General features: G+C 36.9%; 1 protein-coding gene across 15 annotated transcripts in view; it reads right to left on the reverse strand.

Annotated features, from left to right (window-relative positions):
- Window positions 1–20,121, reverse strand: part of LOC123507196 (nuclear receptor coactivator 7-like) — a 157,072-nt gene that overhangs the window by 18,057 nt on the left and 118,894 nt on the right. For 6 of the 15 annotated variants that reach the window (XM_045259889.1, XM_045259883.1, XM_045259890.1 and 3 more), the window contains 11 exons: window positions 16,459–16,654; window positions 15,845–16,023; window positions 15,368–15,555; window positions 14,280–14,835; window positions 13,506–13,619; window positions 12,479–12,681; window positions 10,743–10,952; window positions 4,885–5,174; window positions 4,320–4,355; window positions 1,107–1,136; window positions 510–672 (listed from right to left, as the gene is read on the reverse strand). In XM_045259889.1, the coding sequence (XP_045115824.1) occupies window positions 510–672; window positions 1,107–1,136; window positions 4,320–4,355; window positions 4,885–5,174; window positions 10,743–10,952; window positions 12,479–12,681; window positions 13,506–13,619; window positions 14,280–14,835; window positions 15,368–15,555; window positions 15,845–16,023; window positions 16,459–16,654 (2,165 nt within the window). Of the gene's footprint in view, window positions 1–41; window positions 126–509; window positions 673–1,106; window positions 1,137–4,319; window positions 4,356–4,884; window positions 5,175–10,742; window positions 10,953–12,478; window positions 12,682–13,505; window positions 13,620–14,279; window positions 14,836–15,367; window positions 15,556–15,844; window positions 16,024–16,458; window positions 16,655–20,121 lie in introns of all 15 variants that reach the window. The other 9 variants (XM_045259888.1, XM_045259892.1, XR_006675614.1 and 6 more) reach the window with 8 other exon arrangements.

Genomic DNA, 20,121 nt, shown 5'->3' on the forward strand with positions numbered 1-20,121 from the left:
TAGTAATACTTCAGGCAAAACAGGTTAAAGGAGTTGAGTACTTTGCTGTCAGGGGCTCAATCCCCAGTCACTCCTGTGTATATTCATGGCCTGTCATGGTTGGTATCTCATTGGTTCCTCACATTCTAAAAAAAATAAGTATGTTAAGATTTGTCTCATTGTGTGTCCTTTATCATGTGCTGAGACTATAGAGGACACTGAGTTTGAGAGAGGTCAGTAGATATGGGGAATATTCTTGGGATCCTTAATTTTCAGCAGTAAAAGAATGATGAAAATTATAAAGTCCATTTGTTACAGATCTCACCATTCTTTGCCTTATAAGTGAGATAATTGTTCAATAAAGTAGGTGACAAGATAGAACCTTGAATAACTCCACTAACAGGCATAGAAAACTAGTGACTATAACATACAACCATATACTTCACCAGTCCAAATGAAGGCAAAAAAATCCATCAACACAATTCTATCATTTTAGAAAAATTTATGTAGCACTGTTTGAGTGACTGTACCTATTTTTGGGGATGCTAAACCAGTATTCAGGCCTCATCCTCTTCTTGCCATAAGACATGACTGGAGTAGATTTGGGTATTATTCTGTTGGCTGGTTTCCCCATCCTGAGGCAGAGGTAAAGTGGGGGATCCTCACAGGAGGTGGCAGGCTTTGGAATCAGTTCTGGTATATGAGGAGAGAGTTTGGAGTGTTAGAGACAGGGAAAAGCTGTATATGTTAATTATTTCTAAAACATTTCAACATTGAAGTATGTATCTTCTAGGTGCTTCAATGATATGGTCTACAAACAGACTGTGTATGTGTGCAAGTGTCTGTGTACTTGTGCCTGCGAGCATCACTACCTCCTATGAGCACACAAGTTCCAAGAGTGCAGAACAGACGGAGTTGTGCCAAAGGGAGATGTCACTTCATGCGAGGATGTAGAAAAGATTTCTAAATCATAAAAAAAAAAAATACATAAAAATTAGTGTGTGAGATATAAATATTGAAAAGAGGACTAGAAGACACCATCTGAAATTAAAGCAGTAACAGGCTGAACTCCATAGACTGATGGAGTGAAAGCATGAAGCCTTTATGAAGAAGAAACTTTCTAGTACCTTTCAATGAGTCCTCCTTGATGCCTAAACCTTTCAGCAGAAGAAAGGTTGCATTAGTTATTATTGTTTTTATATACATTGTTAAAATATATATATATCTACTATTCAAAACAGCCTTACCTAAAGTTTTCAAGATATACTAAATAAAAATCTTAATTTGAAAATTCTGATATATGGATAATTTAGCCATCTATAATAATTTGTCTTTCATAATCAACAAGAATATCCACGTGAATCATTGCCCATCAATGCTACAGTGACAGATGACTCAGTGAGTGGTTCACAGCCGTAGCAACCAAACACTTCAATGACACTGAATGAAAGTATCATTATGCCAACAACTTGAAACTTTAAATTAGTTTACTGATTACATTTTACAAAACAAAATTTGCTGATTGTAACCTTTAATATAATTTCATAAATTTTCACCATTTTCTCATCATTTTTAGATCGCTGTGCTTTATTTTTTTATTACAATATAATACTAAAGGGAAACATTGATAATAATAATAATAATTTAAAAAAATGACAACATGGTGGGTAATCTATAAATATTCTATCCTGATACTGAATGCACTGTTTAGTCTCCCTGATTCTCCTGATCTACCAAGAAAGAAGAGATTTTGCAAACAAGATAAAATTAAATTTTGCTTCATGTCTTCATTTTTCACCTTTAAAAATGCCAAAATGGGAATGAAAAGAATGAGTTGATTTGTAAATACATATGTCTCTATGAATGAAAAAAACCTTAAAGATTACAGCAACATGTTGAAAGTGTTGACAAGCTGCATAACTTGTGGATCATTAGTGATGCTAAGTCTGATCACACATAACACAAATAGTATACGGTTCAAATAAAATCAACAACAGAATGAATCTTATCAGAGTCAGACATAAGGCATTGTGTATCAAATATGGGGATAACTTGTCATTTATGAATGCTGAATGCTCAACTTCACACTGGATGCTTAACTTCACACTGGATGCTTTTACTTCAATGTTTCCTTTCAAATCAGTAACTTAATTCACTGCTAGATAAGTTATTAATTCTTAGTAAAGGAAAGAAAACATTCTTACATTATATATTGTGGTATGTATAACAATCTCACAGACTGATTACTAATTCTATGAAAATATATTCCAAAACTTGTTATATAAATGGCATATTATGGCAGAGTGGCAGATGTCTTAGAATAATTGTGATCATCTGCTGAGTCGAATGGAATTCCTCAGGGAACTGCAGTAAACTGAATTATTACATGGCCACCCAGCAAATGTCCTATGAGAGGATGAAATCTGATACCATGGCATTGTTACCAGATATTATGTCAGTTTTGAAAGGAGAGTAGTGAGACAAATGTGCAATGCTGCTGTCAGAGATGGCTCGGTGAACAGGGACCTGTGAAAATTTTGTGTTAGCAGTATTTGTGGAGTGTAGAGTATTTGAGGGAGGTGAAGCACAGTATTTTGGTCAAATGGAGGAACATAGTGATTCAGTGAGGAATGTTTGTCAGCCTGAAGTCAAATATAGTACAGTAAATAGTGTGTAAGTTGAATTCCCAACAAAAAACTACACATTAAAGGATATGACAGAAAAATGTATACACAGATGGCTTAGCAAGCTGCCATTGTATGACTACGGCTTGTCAGCATGATCATGGAAATAGGAATAAAAATAATTGAACCTTCAAATCTTTTTTGTTATCTTTCCAACTGAAATGCGTGTATTGGAATATTGGAATACTATATACTGAAACCACAAGACAGGATCTAAGCTGGCAGTCGTAATCAAGGAAGTGACACACAAATACACTCGACCCTTGAAACAACGGACCTCCCATCAACGGATTTCGGAAACTACGGACAAATTCTGGAGTCTGGTTTAATCTACGGATGAATATTAAAATGCGCGATTGTTCGTTCCCGGCAAATTATTGTCCGGAAGGTATTAATATTTATTAAACTGACCATGCTCATGTCATCTATTTCAGGTTATTTGTTGTACTTAATGCTTTGTAATACTGCTTGAATGATTTCTTAATTACACAGTATTTTACGTACATTTTATACAGTTTTTTACGTACTTTTGCAAAGAACGGACTTTTGCAATCTACGGACAGGGTCGTGCGCGCATTTGTCCGTTGTTTCGAGGGTCGAGTGTATATTCATGAAAAATTAAAGGAATTGTAGTTCCTCACAGGAGAAGAAAATCATAGCCTATATAGAATTGAGTGTTGTACCTTGCAATATTAATATGATATTCATATATATCCGACAAATCCAATGCTCTGCACCATGCATCAGCAAATAACACATCTTGAATTAACACTGGGTGAAGGATTGAAAACGGTATTCACTCTATTGAGTGTATTCTACTATCAAATAAACCAAAATTAATCACTGTGAATACGCATAGACATTTAATCATATTCAAGTGTGAACTTTTATTTAAATTGTAGAAAAAATTGGAAATAGCATATGAGAGTATTATCACACTTCACAAAGGAGTTACAAAACTTAAATCTTCAGTTAATGTCAGTTACTTTTATATAACACATGACAGGCACACAGTAAGCCTTGCTCTATGAAGGAATCACACATAAAATACAGTATGAACACAGGAGACACATTATCACCTTCCCAGCCTTGACAGGGAGGCACACCTGGACACACCCACAGAGGAGGCACACAAAAATATATCCACAATGAAGGCACACATGAAAACCCATGAGACACACATGAAAACCCACAAATGACACACATGACTACACCCAAAGAGGAGGCACACTTGAATACACCCAAAAAGGAGGCACACTTGAATACACCTGAAGAGTATGGACATTTGGATACACCCACAAATTCATGCCAACAACAAGGCACCATCAGCTTCCTCTCTTACCACCCTGGCCAGCTTGATGTATTTTGTTTAATCAGCATCAATGAATAAGAACAGAGTACTTTTTGAATACAAAGTGTATGTACATTTCATTAATTATCTGAATTGTTTGGTGACCAGAAATCTACCATATCTATTTGGTAGAAAGACTGCAAAACACATGCATATATGTCTCTTTCATATGCATGAAAATGTTACTGAAAAAAAGTTTCAATGACTGAAATGCAGTTCTAAAATAATAGTTAATGTAGACAACAAAGTAATAAGTGGTAGTGAGAGATGGAGGCTGGCAGTGGTGACTGTGGTGAGGGACATACCCAGATCACGTAGGGATGAGAAGTGGGGACCTAGAACTAATCAAGAAAAAAAGACAATTACCCATTAGCTCAGACCCAAGTGGCTTCTGTTCACTCTCCTTTTGACCAGACTTTAGCATCACTGACTTATCATTTCTGTGAGAATAACTTGGTTGATGAGTTTCTTTGTTTACACTTTGGTTTTCTTGAGTCTTTAACTATTCTGTTGATCTACAATTAAAAAATATTTGACTTTAAAAACTGATAATGAGTTACCTATTTATACAATTTTCCACAGTACATGAGTAACAGTGAAGTCTACTGTTGGTTACTGTGACAATTTTGGCGCCGATTGTAATCTAGTGTTGACCAGAACAGTCAGCACAGGAAGATTAACTGCACCTCAGGAACATAAACCAGTGTTATTAATATTAGAGAGAGAGAGAGAGAGAGAGAGAGAGAGAGAGAGAGAGAGAGAGAGAGAGAGAGAGAGAGAGAGAGAGAGAGAGAGAGAGAGAGAGAGAGAGAGAGAGAGAGAGAGAGAGAGAATGAACAAAAGGTAAAGCATATTGGGAAATAAACTTACTGTCAAAGGAGGCAAAGAGCTCTGGCATGTCGTCCATACTGACCATGCTCTTCAGACCAAACTTTGGTCCCTCTTTATATTGGGCTCTCTTCTGAGCCTGCTGCTGCTGCTGTTGTTGTTGTTGTTGTTGCTGCTGCTGCTGTTGCTGCTGCTGTGGCTGTAGCTGGCTGAGGGCAGCACTGGAAACTGGTGGTTGACTGCTGTTGTTAGTGATGTTGGAACTTGGGGCTGTTTGTGGCAAGAGAGGCTGCTGGTTGGTGGGTCTTCGCATCAAGTCCATTGAGGGTCGTCTGCCAGGGGAAGTTTTGAGGTTATAAAGATTGTGATCTGCTGGAATGTCCTTTTTATTTCAAGTATTAGTAAGAATCTACAAAACATATTCTTTTCATTGTTTTATGCAATGTTGATTGAATGAAATTTAAATACTTCAAATTTAGTACAAAACTTAAATATAGCATCACATTTAGAATATAGAATGAAGACAGAAAGTATGTCTCCTGATTGGTGCATAAATGAAGAATAGGATTAATAAATATTAGCTAACATTTATCTGAAAATGCAATGAAAAGATCACAGAACTGCCACAAAGCAATTTGTGCATCATTACATAATTTATAATTTTTCATTGCAATAAATGATGCATAAAAATACTTTTTTCATTGTCTTTTTTTTTAATGTGTGTTTTTGTATTCATGATTATTATCCTTGTGTAAGATATGGACCATTTCTTGCCCTTATTGTAAAAGATTACCTACACACACACACACACACACACACACACTGAAGACATAAAAACCAGTCATGAAGAAAAAGACCTTGGGGTGACAATTACCAATGACCTATCGCCAGAGAGACATATAAACAAAATAATTGGAGAAGTATTGAACTTATTGAGGAACATAAGAGTGGCGTTCGTATATTTAGATGAAGAAATGATGAAGAAAATAATTACTGCAATGATAAGACCAAGGCTTGAATATGCAACAATACAGTGGGCTCCGAACTTAAAGAAACACATAAGGAAACTAGAGAAAGTACAGAGGGCTGCAACAAAAATGGTGCCTGACTTAAGAGATTTGACTTATGAAGACAGACTGAACAGAATGCAACTTCCGACCCTGGAAAACAGAAGAGAAAGGGGAGACCTGATAGCAATATACAGAGTGATGATTGGCATGGAAAAAATGGATAGGGAAGATCTGTGTATGTGGAATGAAAGAATGTCGAGAGGGCATGGGAAAAACTAAAATGGCCACTTATAGGAGAGATGTGAAAAATATAGCTTCCCTCATAGAAGGGTGGAAGCATGGAATAGTTTAGACGTGGAAGTGGTCAACGCAAGGAATATTCATGATTTTAAGAAAAAGCTGGACATTAGTAGATATGGAGACGGGACAGTACGAGCATAGCTCTTTTCCCGTATGTTACAATTAGGTAAATACAATTAGGTAAATACACACACACACACACACACACACACACACACACACACACACACACACACACACACACACACACACACACAAATTTGAAAAAGATATTGTAGACAAGAGTAAGGAACATCCAAAATTGTTTTACAGGTTCATAAATGGTAAACTTAAAAAGAGAGAGTCCATTGAAAGATTAAAAGGAGAGCAAGGGATAGTAGATGAATGACCCTAAGAATATTGCAGAATTGCTAAATAATAGGTTTCAACAAGTATTTACTAAAGAAACAATGTTTGTAAAGCCTCAAAATGTAGAAGGAAATGTGCACATGGATGACATTAAGATACCTAAAAAGGAGTTATATAAAATGTTGGAGGAACTTAAAGATGATAAAGCGATGGGACCAGATGAAGTTTCAGGAAAATTATTGAAGGAATGTAGAGAAGAACTGATTGATCCATTATATGATATTATAAGGTGTTCATTAGAAACAGGGAAGTACCAGTAGAGTGGAAAAGAGCTGAAGTGGTGCCCATTTATAAGGGAGGCAGTAAGGAAGAGCCTCTTAACTATAGACCTGTGTCTTTAACAAGTGTGGTCGGTAAGATTTGTGAGAGGGTGATAAAGAAATATTGGATACGGTTCCTGGAGGATCATAAGTTATTATCGGATCATCAATTTGGCTTTAGGAAAGGGAGGTCATGTGTAACAAATCTACTGAGCTTTTATTCAAGAGTGGTTGACAAAATACAAGAGAGAGAGGATGGATGGACTGTGTATATTTGGATTTAAAAAAGCTTTTGACAAGGTACCTCACATGAGACTGCTATGGAAATTAGAGATTTATGGAGGACTGAAAGGAAAAGTGTTAAAGTGGATGGAAAACTACTTGAGATGGAGGGAGATGAGAACGGTAATAAGGGATGCAAAGTCGGACTGGTTGGTGGTGGAGAGTGGAGTCCCACAAGGTTCAGTGCTGGCACCAATACTTTTCCTTGTCTATATTAATGATATGCCAGAGGAGTAAACAGTTATATTAATTTGTTTGTGGATGATGCGAAGTTGTGTAGGTGTGTGAAGAGTGAAGAAGATTGTGAAATTTTACAGGCAGATCTGGATAAGATTTGGGAGTGGAGCAAGAGGTGGGAGATGGAATTTAATCTGAGCAAAAGTCATGTAATGGAGATGGGGAAGAGTGGAAGACGGCCAAGAGGGTCATATAAGATGGGTGAAGGAGTAGTGTTGAAAAAGGTGGAAAAGGAAAAGGATTTGGGAGTGATAATACAAGACCATGGGCAGTTTGAGGCTCATATTGACAAGATGTTTGGAGAAATATATAATTTGATTAGAAATATTGGATTAGCCTTTCATTATATGGATAAAGATATGATGAAGAAATTAATTAGTACTGTAATTAGACCAAGATTGGAATATGCTGGGGTGGTTTGGTTCCCTTATTAAAAAAGTATATAAGGAAGTTGGAGAGATTGCAGAGAATGGCAACAAAAATGGTTCCGGAATTGGCAGAAATGACCTATGAGGAGAGATTAAAAGAAATGAATTTGCTTACCTTGGAACAAAGAAGAGAAAGAGGAGATTTAATACAGATTTATAATCTGTTGAGCAGTTTGGATGAAGTGGATAATGAGCAAATGATGTTGAGAGAGGAAAATTTAAATAGAACTACGAGATCGCATAGTAAAAAGATAGCCAAGGGAATATGCTTGAAAGATGTGAAGAAATATAGTTTCCCACAGAGATGTGTGGAGGTGTGGAATAGTCTGAGTGAGGAGGTGGTGTCAGCGAGAAGTGTGCATAGTTTTAAAGGAAAGTTGGATGTGTGTAGATATGGAGACGGGGCCACACGAGTAGTGAATACACACATATATGAAGGCAGAATTATTGATCTTCTAGCCTAGCTGGGCTGCAAAGTCACACCACCTTAGCTTGCATTGCTTGCCTATTCTCTTCTAGATGAACAGGTCATACAATGAGAGAGGAAACTGTCACCTGTCTCCATCTAGCCTGCAATTCAAACCTACATGGTCTTGGCAAAAACCTAGGCATCCTAAGGTCTATAATACTGAATTGCTCACTTTCTAAATGACACCTATGTAGTGTATATAATACAGGATGGGTATATAAAGTGACCTTGGGGTTTTGAATTGACAAACATTGTGAGCATGGAGTACCACCATTAAATAAATAAAGCTGACAATGCAGGAAGGTATAGAGCCTTTGAAAATAGAGCATGACAGATCAAGTGAAACATCTCAAAAGGAAACATATTAAAAACTCACAAAAATAAACTCCATTCAGTTTTAAAGAATTTTTTTATAAATTGAAAGTTAAAGAAAAATATCTGATCTTTCAACTAGAAATAACTTACTGCCAATAACAAAAAGTCAACTGACAATGCTGACCTCAGAAATAAGTAGATGCAAATGACCAAATAAAAAGGTTTGTAAAGACTGACTCATTCTAAATTCCATAAGATCAAACTTCATACAAATATTACAAAGCATATATGAAACTACTTTATTATCTTTTATCTTATAAAAACATTCATGAAACTTTAGTTTATGAAGTGACAAATAAAGCAAACCCAAAGATTACTATGTACAGTATATCCCTATATAATGACAGAAAATAAATAATAAATAATCTTGTTATATGAATGCTAAAAAAGGGATTCATGAGAATCTTTATAAAGTCTTAGTAAAAAATCTTGAATTATCTCTGTTTTTTCAGTAAATTCTACAGCTTTGTTTATATTCTATATGTACTCCATTAAAAGAGACTTGGCCTAAAGCAGTCAAGGGCTTTACTTATATTGTACACTGATGGGAAATAGTTTTTATACAGCAGAGCTTAAAATACTGTTATATGATAACAATTTTATTCTTCTAAATATACTTGCCAATATATGGTGCCAGTTTTTGAGAAAAAAATTCAGATAACCTTTTTGAACACTGCAAGTCAAGTATGGCAACACTGCAGCGTGCTAGTAGTGGCATGAGATTGGAGTTGCTCAGCATGAAACACAGTTGTATTTATAAAACTTAGGCAATAATATGACAGGTCAGGATGGACACTGGCATTGCAACCTACACTATGCTTTCTAGAGAAATAACGACTAAAAGAAGCACTTATATCTTTAGTAACTGAGGGAGAAGAGTAACCTTATGGAATAATGAGAAACATGTTAATACTTCCTTGTGGCCAGACTGGCAAGAACTGTCCTCCTTTGGTACCTAAGTTGCCTGTGTAAGCTTTTTTTCTATTAGTCTACTATATCTATATATTTTAAATACCCCAAAACATTTAACAAAGTATGTTAATTTGCTGGCTAGCATACTACTGCAAATTGATAATGTAATGCTATCATGTGCATGCCTCACAAAAGCATCAATACATGCACATATTGCCACTATGAGATTGATGGCTATTTATATCTTGAAATAGTCTGTGTGATCAATGTTTCATAATAATACAAAAAAGAAAAAGAAAAAAAAAAAAAAAAACTGATCTGTTTATAGCTAATAACTGAATATTTTGCATTGAACATACTACATAGATTATGTTTGGTTGGAAAAAGATGGATATTTGCCTCAGTCAAGTCCAGTGCAAAACATTGGGAGTCTGCTGGTTCACCATTTATCATACATCAATGAATCATAATTATCATAATTTGTACTCATTTAAGATTTTCCTTGCAACCTCTTGACCTCAAATTCCAGTGAGAAGAAAGTACACAATCACATGGCAATTACTGTGATCTTTGTTTATTATGTATCTGTATTAGATGGTTGTCTTGAAACTCTCCCTCAGGAGGTGGCCCTATGTAACTTAATAAAGTAGATACACACCATTAGCAGATGGCATTTTAAAAAGATCTGTGAATGGCAATACACATTATGGGATACTGCAATGACATAGGTTAGATAGTCACAAATTTTAGTACTAATTTACTTGAAAATAGTCTTTTGTATATATAAATTCATGAATAGGAGCCAATGAATTTTAATTTAAAATTAAAAATAAGTTTTTCTTATATACAAAAATAACTAATAATTTGACTAATAAGACAAAACTATTGCAAAAATTACATTATTAATTACACAAACATTCCAAGAAAAGCTGTCAAATGAGAAACACAAAAAGATATGGATCCTCAAAATCAGTCAACTCTGACGATAAACATGACTATGGGAGGGTGAAAGAAACAAACGACGAATTTGGGACAAGACATTTGTAGACACAACGCAGACAAGACAAGAGTAGAAAGTCACATAATGAAGGACTAAAAGACCATAAAAAACATGCAAGACTTCAAAGACAGAAAGTGTGCAAGCAGAAAGGCCAGAAGCTCAAAGGGTGGGAGGCAGGAGGAACTCCATGGCACACCAAGACCTGACTGCCCCGCTTACCCTGGGTGAAATATGGGTATGCCTTTTCTTTCCTCCTTGTCATTACCCAAGCTGCTCTGTTTGCGGTAAAATACAGATTGGGCAACACGGTACCCCTCGAGGGATCCCGGGGGGGTGCCCAGCTCTGTTACATCTCGCACTGAGCTTGAGGAGTCAGAGGGGGAGCGAGCGAAAAGCCCACTACTGAAGTCAACCAGATATTTGGGCGAACTGTGGTGACAAGACAGAAGTTCATGCTGGGCTCACCTGGGTTACAGGCAGTTGCAAATTATGGCATGTCTTGTATGATGGCATTCAGAGCAATGAGCTTAACCAAAAATGCAAAGATGCAGTAAAACTTAGCAAAAAGCTTTACTAATCTGCACTAATGCAGCATAACTCCTTCAAATTCATGGGAATTTAACACAGACAAAAAGTGAAGGGTTACACTTTTATATTTCAATAACATCATTTCAGTGAACAATTAAGTGGTTTAAACAAAAATATTCTACTCCATTTATTTTAGAAACCTTTTCTATCAGAGATTACTAACATCTTTACAGGAGATGGTTTCATTATTTCAGTTTGTTTTGATTATCTGACTTAAACTGCCCTTGGAGTTTAATGTTTCATACTCACAAATCATAAAGAAACCAACCCCTGATGTAATTTTGTGGGAAAGTTAGTATTATGGTTGTCCAGAATAAATATAACTCATAGATTTCATTATCCAAAGAAAATTATGTTGCGAGTTGGAAAAACTTTGAGATCTTACTGCATTTTTAAATGAGATTGTACTGTTGAAGGAAAAGTGCCTTTGGTTCATACAAGACATATATAGTTTTAAAATGCTTACAACATGCAAAAGCTTAATGTAATTTATGATAATAAAATGTGTGAGGATCAATATTTGGAATGTGAGTACTTTTAATCTAGCCTGAGTCACTCAGCAAACACTAATGAGGACTAGTGCTGACCTGGCCTGGGAAGGAAAGGTCCACCAGGCTCAGAGAACAAGTCTATATTCCTAAGTCACACAAAATACTGTGCCAATAAATGTCTAATAGTTATTTCTTTATTGCTAGTCTATTGAAAGAATTATGAAACAAAAAAGTTAACTAATAACTTATCCATTGTAATTTAATGATCCATCTATATATGACATTAGAAAAGAATACATACTGAAATAACTATTTACAGTTTGATGAAAGAAAGGTCAAACTCATTTGATCTATGAATATTATAAAACATAAGAAATAAACATTAATTGATAACTTTACAGTCCAATCTATCAACATGGGTAGAATAAGTAAAATATTTTGTATTTACAAGTTGTTACTACAAAGAACCTGCTCCTAGTTAGAATTAATGTAACATACATTTGCAAAATTGTCATTATCTCATGCTCATAAAATTTCATATCAGTGCAGATTCAAAACTGTGCATGTGTGAGTCCAAAAAAGTGTGTTGTGTTAAGATGCAAACAGGGAATGTTGAGTTCTGCTCTGGCTATGATCGACCAGTTTCAAAGTGTCAGAGAAATATAATATCTTTACTATACTCAAAACTATTTATGTAGGCAGGTAACCACTACCTACAGTCTCTTTAGATAAATAGCAAGGCAAGCAACTCACTAAGTTTATCAAAGCAGAAATCAACTACTTCCAACTGTGAAACTGCAAAGCAAAGCCTGCACCATGAAAGGCAGAGAATCAGGTGTCAGCTTTATTAGTGCCGTGAGCTGCAGTCTCTCTCACCTGGACAACATACTGGAAACGTTGGACATACTGAACACATTGGAGAAGACCCCTGGCTTGGCTCCCTCTGGCCCCTCAGTAGGAGGGTGAGGACCTACAGGGGGAGCAGAAGAGGGCTGTACACCAGCTGGATGTGGCATATTTTCTTTCTCTGTACTAAAGCTTTCCATCCAGGACAATGGGTAGGACAGCCGCTTCAGGACCTGTAAGATGGTTTATATGACAATCCCTCATATCTTAAATCTATCATGTACTAGAGTAAACCCATTCTTAAAATGCTTGAAAATAATCTAATCTTTGATTCAGAAAATACTGCATATGTGCCCTCTGACACCTCATCCAACTTATAATCATTTTCATAATCATAGGAAACACCAGTGCTAATGCCTACAACCCTTTTCATTTGATCAAAGCTAATAATAAGAAATTCTAAATAGGGAATATTTTGAGATATATATATAATATATATATATATATATATATATATATATATATATATATATATATATATATATATATATATATATATATATATATATATATATATATATATATATATATATATATATATATATATATATATATATATATATATATATATATATATATATATATATATATATATATATATATATATATATATATATATATATATATATATATATATATATATATATATATATATATATATCTGGGGTAATGTTTCTATGGTAATAAAGCTTTCTATGGAATACTTTGTTATACTGACACTACATAACACACAAAGAAAAGGAGGGCACTTTTCATTTAAGACTATGCACTTACAATTCAACAAGGTTAAATACTGTACTTGCTTTCAACAGGGAGCTAGTACAGCATCACTACCAGTGAGCTGAGAAGCCTGAAATGCTGCTATGGGTAATACTGAGGCCCAGTCACCTATGGGACTGGGGCTGATGCTATGGAGTATGTTATGAGGACCATCTGACCTGCAGGGCCTTGAGGGTAGGTCAAGGATACAGACATGCTGGTGCCACCTGGCTCTCACCTCTGACTGGCCTGACCGAAGAGCACTGAGAGGCCTGGGTGTGGCGGAAGCCATGGGGGCGGTGGGAGGACTGGTACCTGATACTGTACGCCACACCCGGCTTTGTGACACCCACTATATAGGTGTGGGAAAAAACTAATAGTCTAAGACTCTGATAAGTGTAAGTAAAAATGTGAAACCTACTCAAAAACTTTGCAAAAAAAACCTGTAACCTATAAGATTTTAAAAGTTGCTTAAAACATCTAATTCCAATACCAATCCCCGGAAACATGATCCTACATATTACTGTTTGAGGGCAGTCTGGAACCTATTTCATTCCTGAATATATATATATATATATATAAGAAAAAAAGCATGCAAGTGGAACAAGATTCAACAATGACATACTCATATCCACAGTAACATATAAAGCAAATATTGGATAAGAAATATGAATACAACAGAAAACAATTAATAATGAGGAAATTACCTTCTATATGTGAATATAAAATGACAAAGGTGAAAAATTATACTAGTTATGTATTCCTTCCAATGGTCCAGATAAAACCAGTTTTATCATCTACATTATATGAAGCTGCACATCTGACATCTGAAGGTGAAGACTGGCTGAGCTGTGCAGAGAAAGTGCTTAAAATAGATCCACACTATGTAATTTGATTTGTCTTATTCTTGAAGTTGAAGTATTTCTATACCAATAAACCACCAATATGAATCTTTCCCAGAGTTAACCACTTTAGGTGAGAATTTCAGTAAAGTTTGATTTCCTTGACTAACCTTTTGTTTACGTGTTTCTTGCAGGTTGTTTTCACTTGTAGTATCTGGTGAAGCTTCTTCTCCCTCCCCTGATAGATCAAATGTCACTGAAGTTGTTCTCTTTTTTTCATTGGTAAGTGGGTCATCAGAAATATTGGGTGCAGGAGTATCACTTTGAGCAAGGTCCTGAGCAGCTTTGTTATCACACACTGTTTGAGCAAGGATTGGGCCTGAGGCTTGGGTGGCCTCTGCAATGGGAGTGAGGTCCCCCACCACTGGTGGCTGCTGGGCAGGTGATGGCTGGCCAGACAGAGGCTGGCCCTCTCCATTGGCTGGGGATGTATCTGACCCAATGGGGGAGAGCAATTCTTGCTCAAAGGCCTTGGGGAAGGCAGAAGTCTCCCTGGTATCTCCACCACAGGAGCAAGAGGAGTCATTATCATCCTGGGAGGCAGCAAGCTCAGGAAAAGTGGTGTCTTTACTAAGAGATGCATCCTTTCCTGGAGATTCTTGGCTCCCCATTCTCTCCACCTGTCCTGCAGGCCCCCAGTAGATTTCTGGCTTGGGAATTTCAGGCCTTTATGGGAAATAATATACAAAGTAGACTTTGTAGAATAAATTATTTCAAACATTCTATCATTATTGAATTAATGTTTGAATTTATAATAATGAACATTTAGTGTTGAGTTGTATGATATATTATTTTCTGTACCTTATATGCAATTATCTAGTGAATTTACAAAATCAGTGATTTGATGAATTTTGCTTGTTAATGCTCCCAATGACTACTAACCAAAATAAATATAGTATTTTAGGGAGACAATGAAGGGCTTCTATATATATATATATATATATATATATATATATATATATATATATATATATATATATATATATATATATATATATATATAAAAAGAGGAATTCAGAAAACTGCTATAACAGTGTGACACTGAATATGGCAAACAGACTGGAAGCCTTACGTTAACTGGGTAATGAACTGAATAAGGCTGCAAGCATGGTAAAAAAAAAAAAAAAAGGAATATTATATAAAATATGTATCTATTACACAGTTGCTCTAAACAGCCACATAGATCACTGAGACTCACTTAGGGAGGTTAGTGTCCTTGACTCGCATGTGAGCAATGTCATAGTACAGAGCTGCGTTCACCACGAACTCCATGGGCGCAATGACTCCATAACTCTCGGGACCATGTTCTATCACCAGTGGATCAGACACATTGGGGTCAAACATAACAGCATTGGGAGTGACTAGAAGAACTCCAGCCACCACACCCTGCAACCACAATAACAGACATTTCACAAAAAAACTCTGTATATTCTGCTTATATTAAGCATCTAAGTTGGTTGAAAAATACTTAGGTTTTGGTTGACTATAATTCACTCAGGCCTTGGTCAGGCAGCATACATTTAAATTTACATATGAGTACAAAGGCTAGCATAATGAACAAAACATGTCTTGTTCTCCTCCCATTGTCTCTTTACACAAGACTGGTAATCATTAATTGGCAAATATGGCCCATTAACTATATCAGCTAAAGTGTAGGCCTGAGATATGCATTTACCTGGCCATCTGTAATGTGCCGCACACTAATCTTCAGGAACTTTTCCAGACATTCTTTATCAAGTGATTTCTCTGTTTCCATAGAATTGGCAGGTGTACGAGGACAGGTGTGGGGTGAGGCAGGGCTCCTCAGGTCCACACGGTGGTTGGGGCTTGGGGGCCGGATGTGTGTCAGGGAATCTGAGAAGATAGAGGATAATTACACTATTGTTCTGGAAAAATTATTGTTACAAGTTATTATATGTAAATACTGCAAAGCACACAGTCATCATCATATCTGATGCCTGCTGGTCTATGAGGAATTTCTGTGAAAGCAGTTACAACCAAAATCATAATTCCAATATGCCTCTGTAATCAGTGATAGTCCTTATGCTCTAAAATCTTTTATCATTAAAGTTGGGATTTCAATCTGTATTATACATACATGATGATTGTTGGTATATGATGAGTGACAAACACTGTCAACCTACATTACTTTAGGTGTTGGAATGTCTTAAGAATTGCAAACATCTTTTACAAAACTGCTGCATAGAGGCAACCAAGCACATCACTATGGTAAAACTGAAAATTCTGCACATGCCAAATAAACAATAAAAAGACAGATGACAGACTAACCATGGCCTCCACCGGTATCATCCGGTGGGTCTTGGATGCCAGGCTTGTCATCCAAGGTCACTGTTGCCTTGTCTGGCACAGCAATCACTTGGCCGGGGTACACAAAGCGTGTCAAAAGTTTGTTCAACTTCGTGAGTTCTGAAGGCGTGGTGTCAAACCTTGCTGCAATGCTGGTCAGGGTGTCACTGGCAGTTACCTGCAGATAGGGTTAATAAGTTATTATCTTTGTCTGCAGATATTACAGCATATAGTAAAGCATGTGTGTGTGTGTGTATGTATATTTACCTAGTTGTGTTTACAGGAAAAGAGCTATGCTCATGCTGTCCTGTCTCCATACATATAGTCATCCAGTTTAGCCTTAAAGTCATGAATATTTCTTGCTTGAACTACTGTTTCATCCAACTTGTTTCATATTTCTATGCTTCTGTTTGGAAAACTATATTTCTTAATGTCTCTTCTACATGTGGCCTTTTCAATTTCATGCCATGTCCCTTTGTATTTCTTGAGTCCCGCACCAACAGGTCTTCTTTGTCAACTGTGTCCATTCCATTCCATGCCCTGTATGTAGCAATTAGGTCTCCTCTTTCTATCCTCTGTTGCAATGTTGAAAGTTTTAATATCTTTAATCTGTCCTCATACATTAGGTCTCTCAAACTTGGAACCATTTTGGTTGCAGCTCTTTGAATCCTTTCTCTCTCTCTGTGTGTGTGGTGTGTGTGTGTGTGTGTGTCTGTGTGTGTGTGTGTGTGTGTGTAATTCACTGTTTGATCTGCTGCAGTCTCTGACGAGACAGCCAGACGTTACCCTACGGAACGAGCTCAGAGCTCATTATTTCCGATCTTCGGATAGGCCTGAGACCAGGCACACACCACACACCGGGACAACAAGGTCACAACTCCTCGATTTACATCCCGTACCTACTCACTGATAGGTGAACAGGGGCTACACGTGAAAGGAGACACACCCAAATATCTCCACCCGGCCGGGGAATCGGAATCGAACCCCGGTCCTCTGGCTTGTGAAGCCAGCGCTCTAACCACTGAGCTACCGGGCCGTGTGTGTAATTCACTGTTTGATCTGCTGCAGTCTCTGACGAGACAGCCAGACGTTACCCTACGGAATGAGCACAGAGCTCATTATTTCCGATCTTGGGATAGGTCTGTGTGTGTGTGTGTAATTCACTGTTTGATCTGCTGCAGTCTCTGACGAGACAGCCAGACGTTACCCTACGGAACGAGCTCAGAGCTCATTATTTCCGATCTTGGGATAGGTCTGAGACCAGGCACACACCACACACCGGGACAACAAGGTCACAACTCCTCGATTTACATCCCGTACCTACTCACTGCTAGGTGAACAGGGGCTACACGTGAAAGGAGACACACCCAAATATCTCCACCCGGCCGGGGAATCGAACCCGGTCATCTGGCTGTGAAGCCAGCGCCTAACCACTGAGCTACCGTTGCTGTGTGTGTGTGTGTGTGTGTGTGTGTGTGTGTGTGTGTGTGTGTGTGTGTGTGTGTGTGTGTGTGTGTGTGTGTGTGTGCGTGTGTGTGTGTGTGCAAGAAATACAAAGATAGGCTCTAGCCACTCTACTACATCTGTTCCTCAAATGTACTATTATTATTATTATTATTATTATTATTATTATTATTATTATTATTATTATTATTATTATTATTATTATTATTATTATTATTAGTAGTAGTAGTAGTAGTAGTACTAGTTGTAGTAGCAGTAGTACCTAATAATAATAATAATAGTAATAATAATAATAATAATAATAATAATAATAATAAATAATAATAATAATAATAATAATAATAATAATAATAATAATGATAATAATAATAATAATAATAATAATAATAATAATAATATTAACACTAATAATAATAATAATGATATTAATAATAATAGTAATAATAACAATAATAATAACAATTAATAATAATAATGATAACAACAACAATAATAATAATAATAATAATAATAACAATAATAACAATAATAATAATAATAATAATAATAATAATAATAATAATAATAATAATAATAATAATAACAATAATAGAGATAACAATAACAATAATAATAATAATAATAATAATAATAATAATAAAAATAATAATAACAATAGAATTAATAAAAAAACAAGAGTAACATTCACACATTTCAAGCAACATGATTTTTAGAAAATATAAATTCTGTGATGAGTGTGGTGTGGGCAAATGGTTAATGTAGCACAATATACGTACGTCGCCAATGAGAAAATAAATAGACACACACACACACACACACACACACACACACACACACACACGGCCCGGTAGCTCAGTGGTTAGAGCGCTGGCTTCACAAGCCAGATGACCGGGGTTCGATTCCCCGGCCGGGTGGAGATATTTGGGTGTGTCTCCTTTCACGTGTAGCCCCTGTTCACCTAGCAGTGAGTAGGTACGGGATGTAAATCGAGGAGTTGTGGCCTTGTTGTCCCGGTGTGTGGTGTGTGCCTGGTCTCAGATCTATCCCAAGATCGGAAATAATGAGCTCTGAGCTCGTTCCGTAGGGTAACGTCTGGCTGTCTCGTCAGAGACTGCAGCAGATCAAACAGTGAAAACACACACACACACACACAAGAGAGAGAGAGAGAGAGAGAGATCGCCGGCCTGAAATAACTACCGGACGACATGGGACAAGCAAGCAGCGGCGGCTTACATTGCGTGTGATGGTGACCTTGTCCTCGCCGGCGTGGTAATAAGCGGAGGCTAGAGAGGTCACTCCGTCCACCAGCGATCGTACAGACGTCAGGGGTACCATAATGGTCTCTAGGCCCCAGAAAGAAGACCTTCCCTCGGCCTCCCTGCGCCACCCCTCGGCCGACGCCTCCGCAGACATGTCGAGTGTCGGGGTGTCTTTCTTTGGTGTGCTCGTAGTGATGGTAGAGTTGTCTCTAACAACGCCTCCCGAACCAGGATTAGCTGAACTGAACGCCAAGGTGTTCAGCAGCTTTTCTAGACAAGTGGCGTCATATGTAGCATGCGGGCATCGTCCTTACATTTGTCTGGATGAACGAGTGCAAGTGTCGCTATACGGGCAATCCACTACACCGCCTGACCGAAGTCAGATGTATTCACAGGCAACGATGTTTTTATCCTTTTATATAATTGTTACAAAATAATGCCTGTATATCCTCTACCTGTACGTCACTGCCACCACACTAGAAATATATTGCAATTCACACAAACACACTACAAGTACCGCTTTCACCTCCAATCAGGGAGCATCGTCGCGCAAGTGTGATGCGCCTCCCATCAGCGTTGAAGGCGGAGTCTGAACATTTACAGCTTGTAGGAAAAACAAAACAAAAAACGTTACACCATCGTGAGGCAAGGAAGGGAAATACCTGGTTAGCAACGATATGTTGGGACGTTAAGTTGCAACAACTTGAGCAAGAAAGTTTTGTTTGTTTGATGTTCGCAATGTGTGCTCAGTGACAACGTAAACTGCTGCTTCTTTTGAGTCGTGATTAATTCTAACTGTTGCCGGTACAAACACAACTTTTCTTTAAACTAGATAAAGAAAGAAAAGTGAAAAAAAAACTATGTGAGGGTTACGCATTATATTGAATGATTAACTCTACAGTCCCCAATAGATTAAGTAACA

This window comes from Portunus trituberculatus, chromosome 21 (assembly GCF_017591435.1).
Source record: "Portunus trituberculatus isolate SZX2019 chromosome 21, ASM1759143v1, whole genome shotgun sequence".
Classification (NCBI taxonomy): domain Eukaryota; kingdom Metazoa; phylum Arthropoda; class Malacostraca; order Decapoda; family Portunidae; genus Portunus; species Portunus trituberculatus.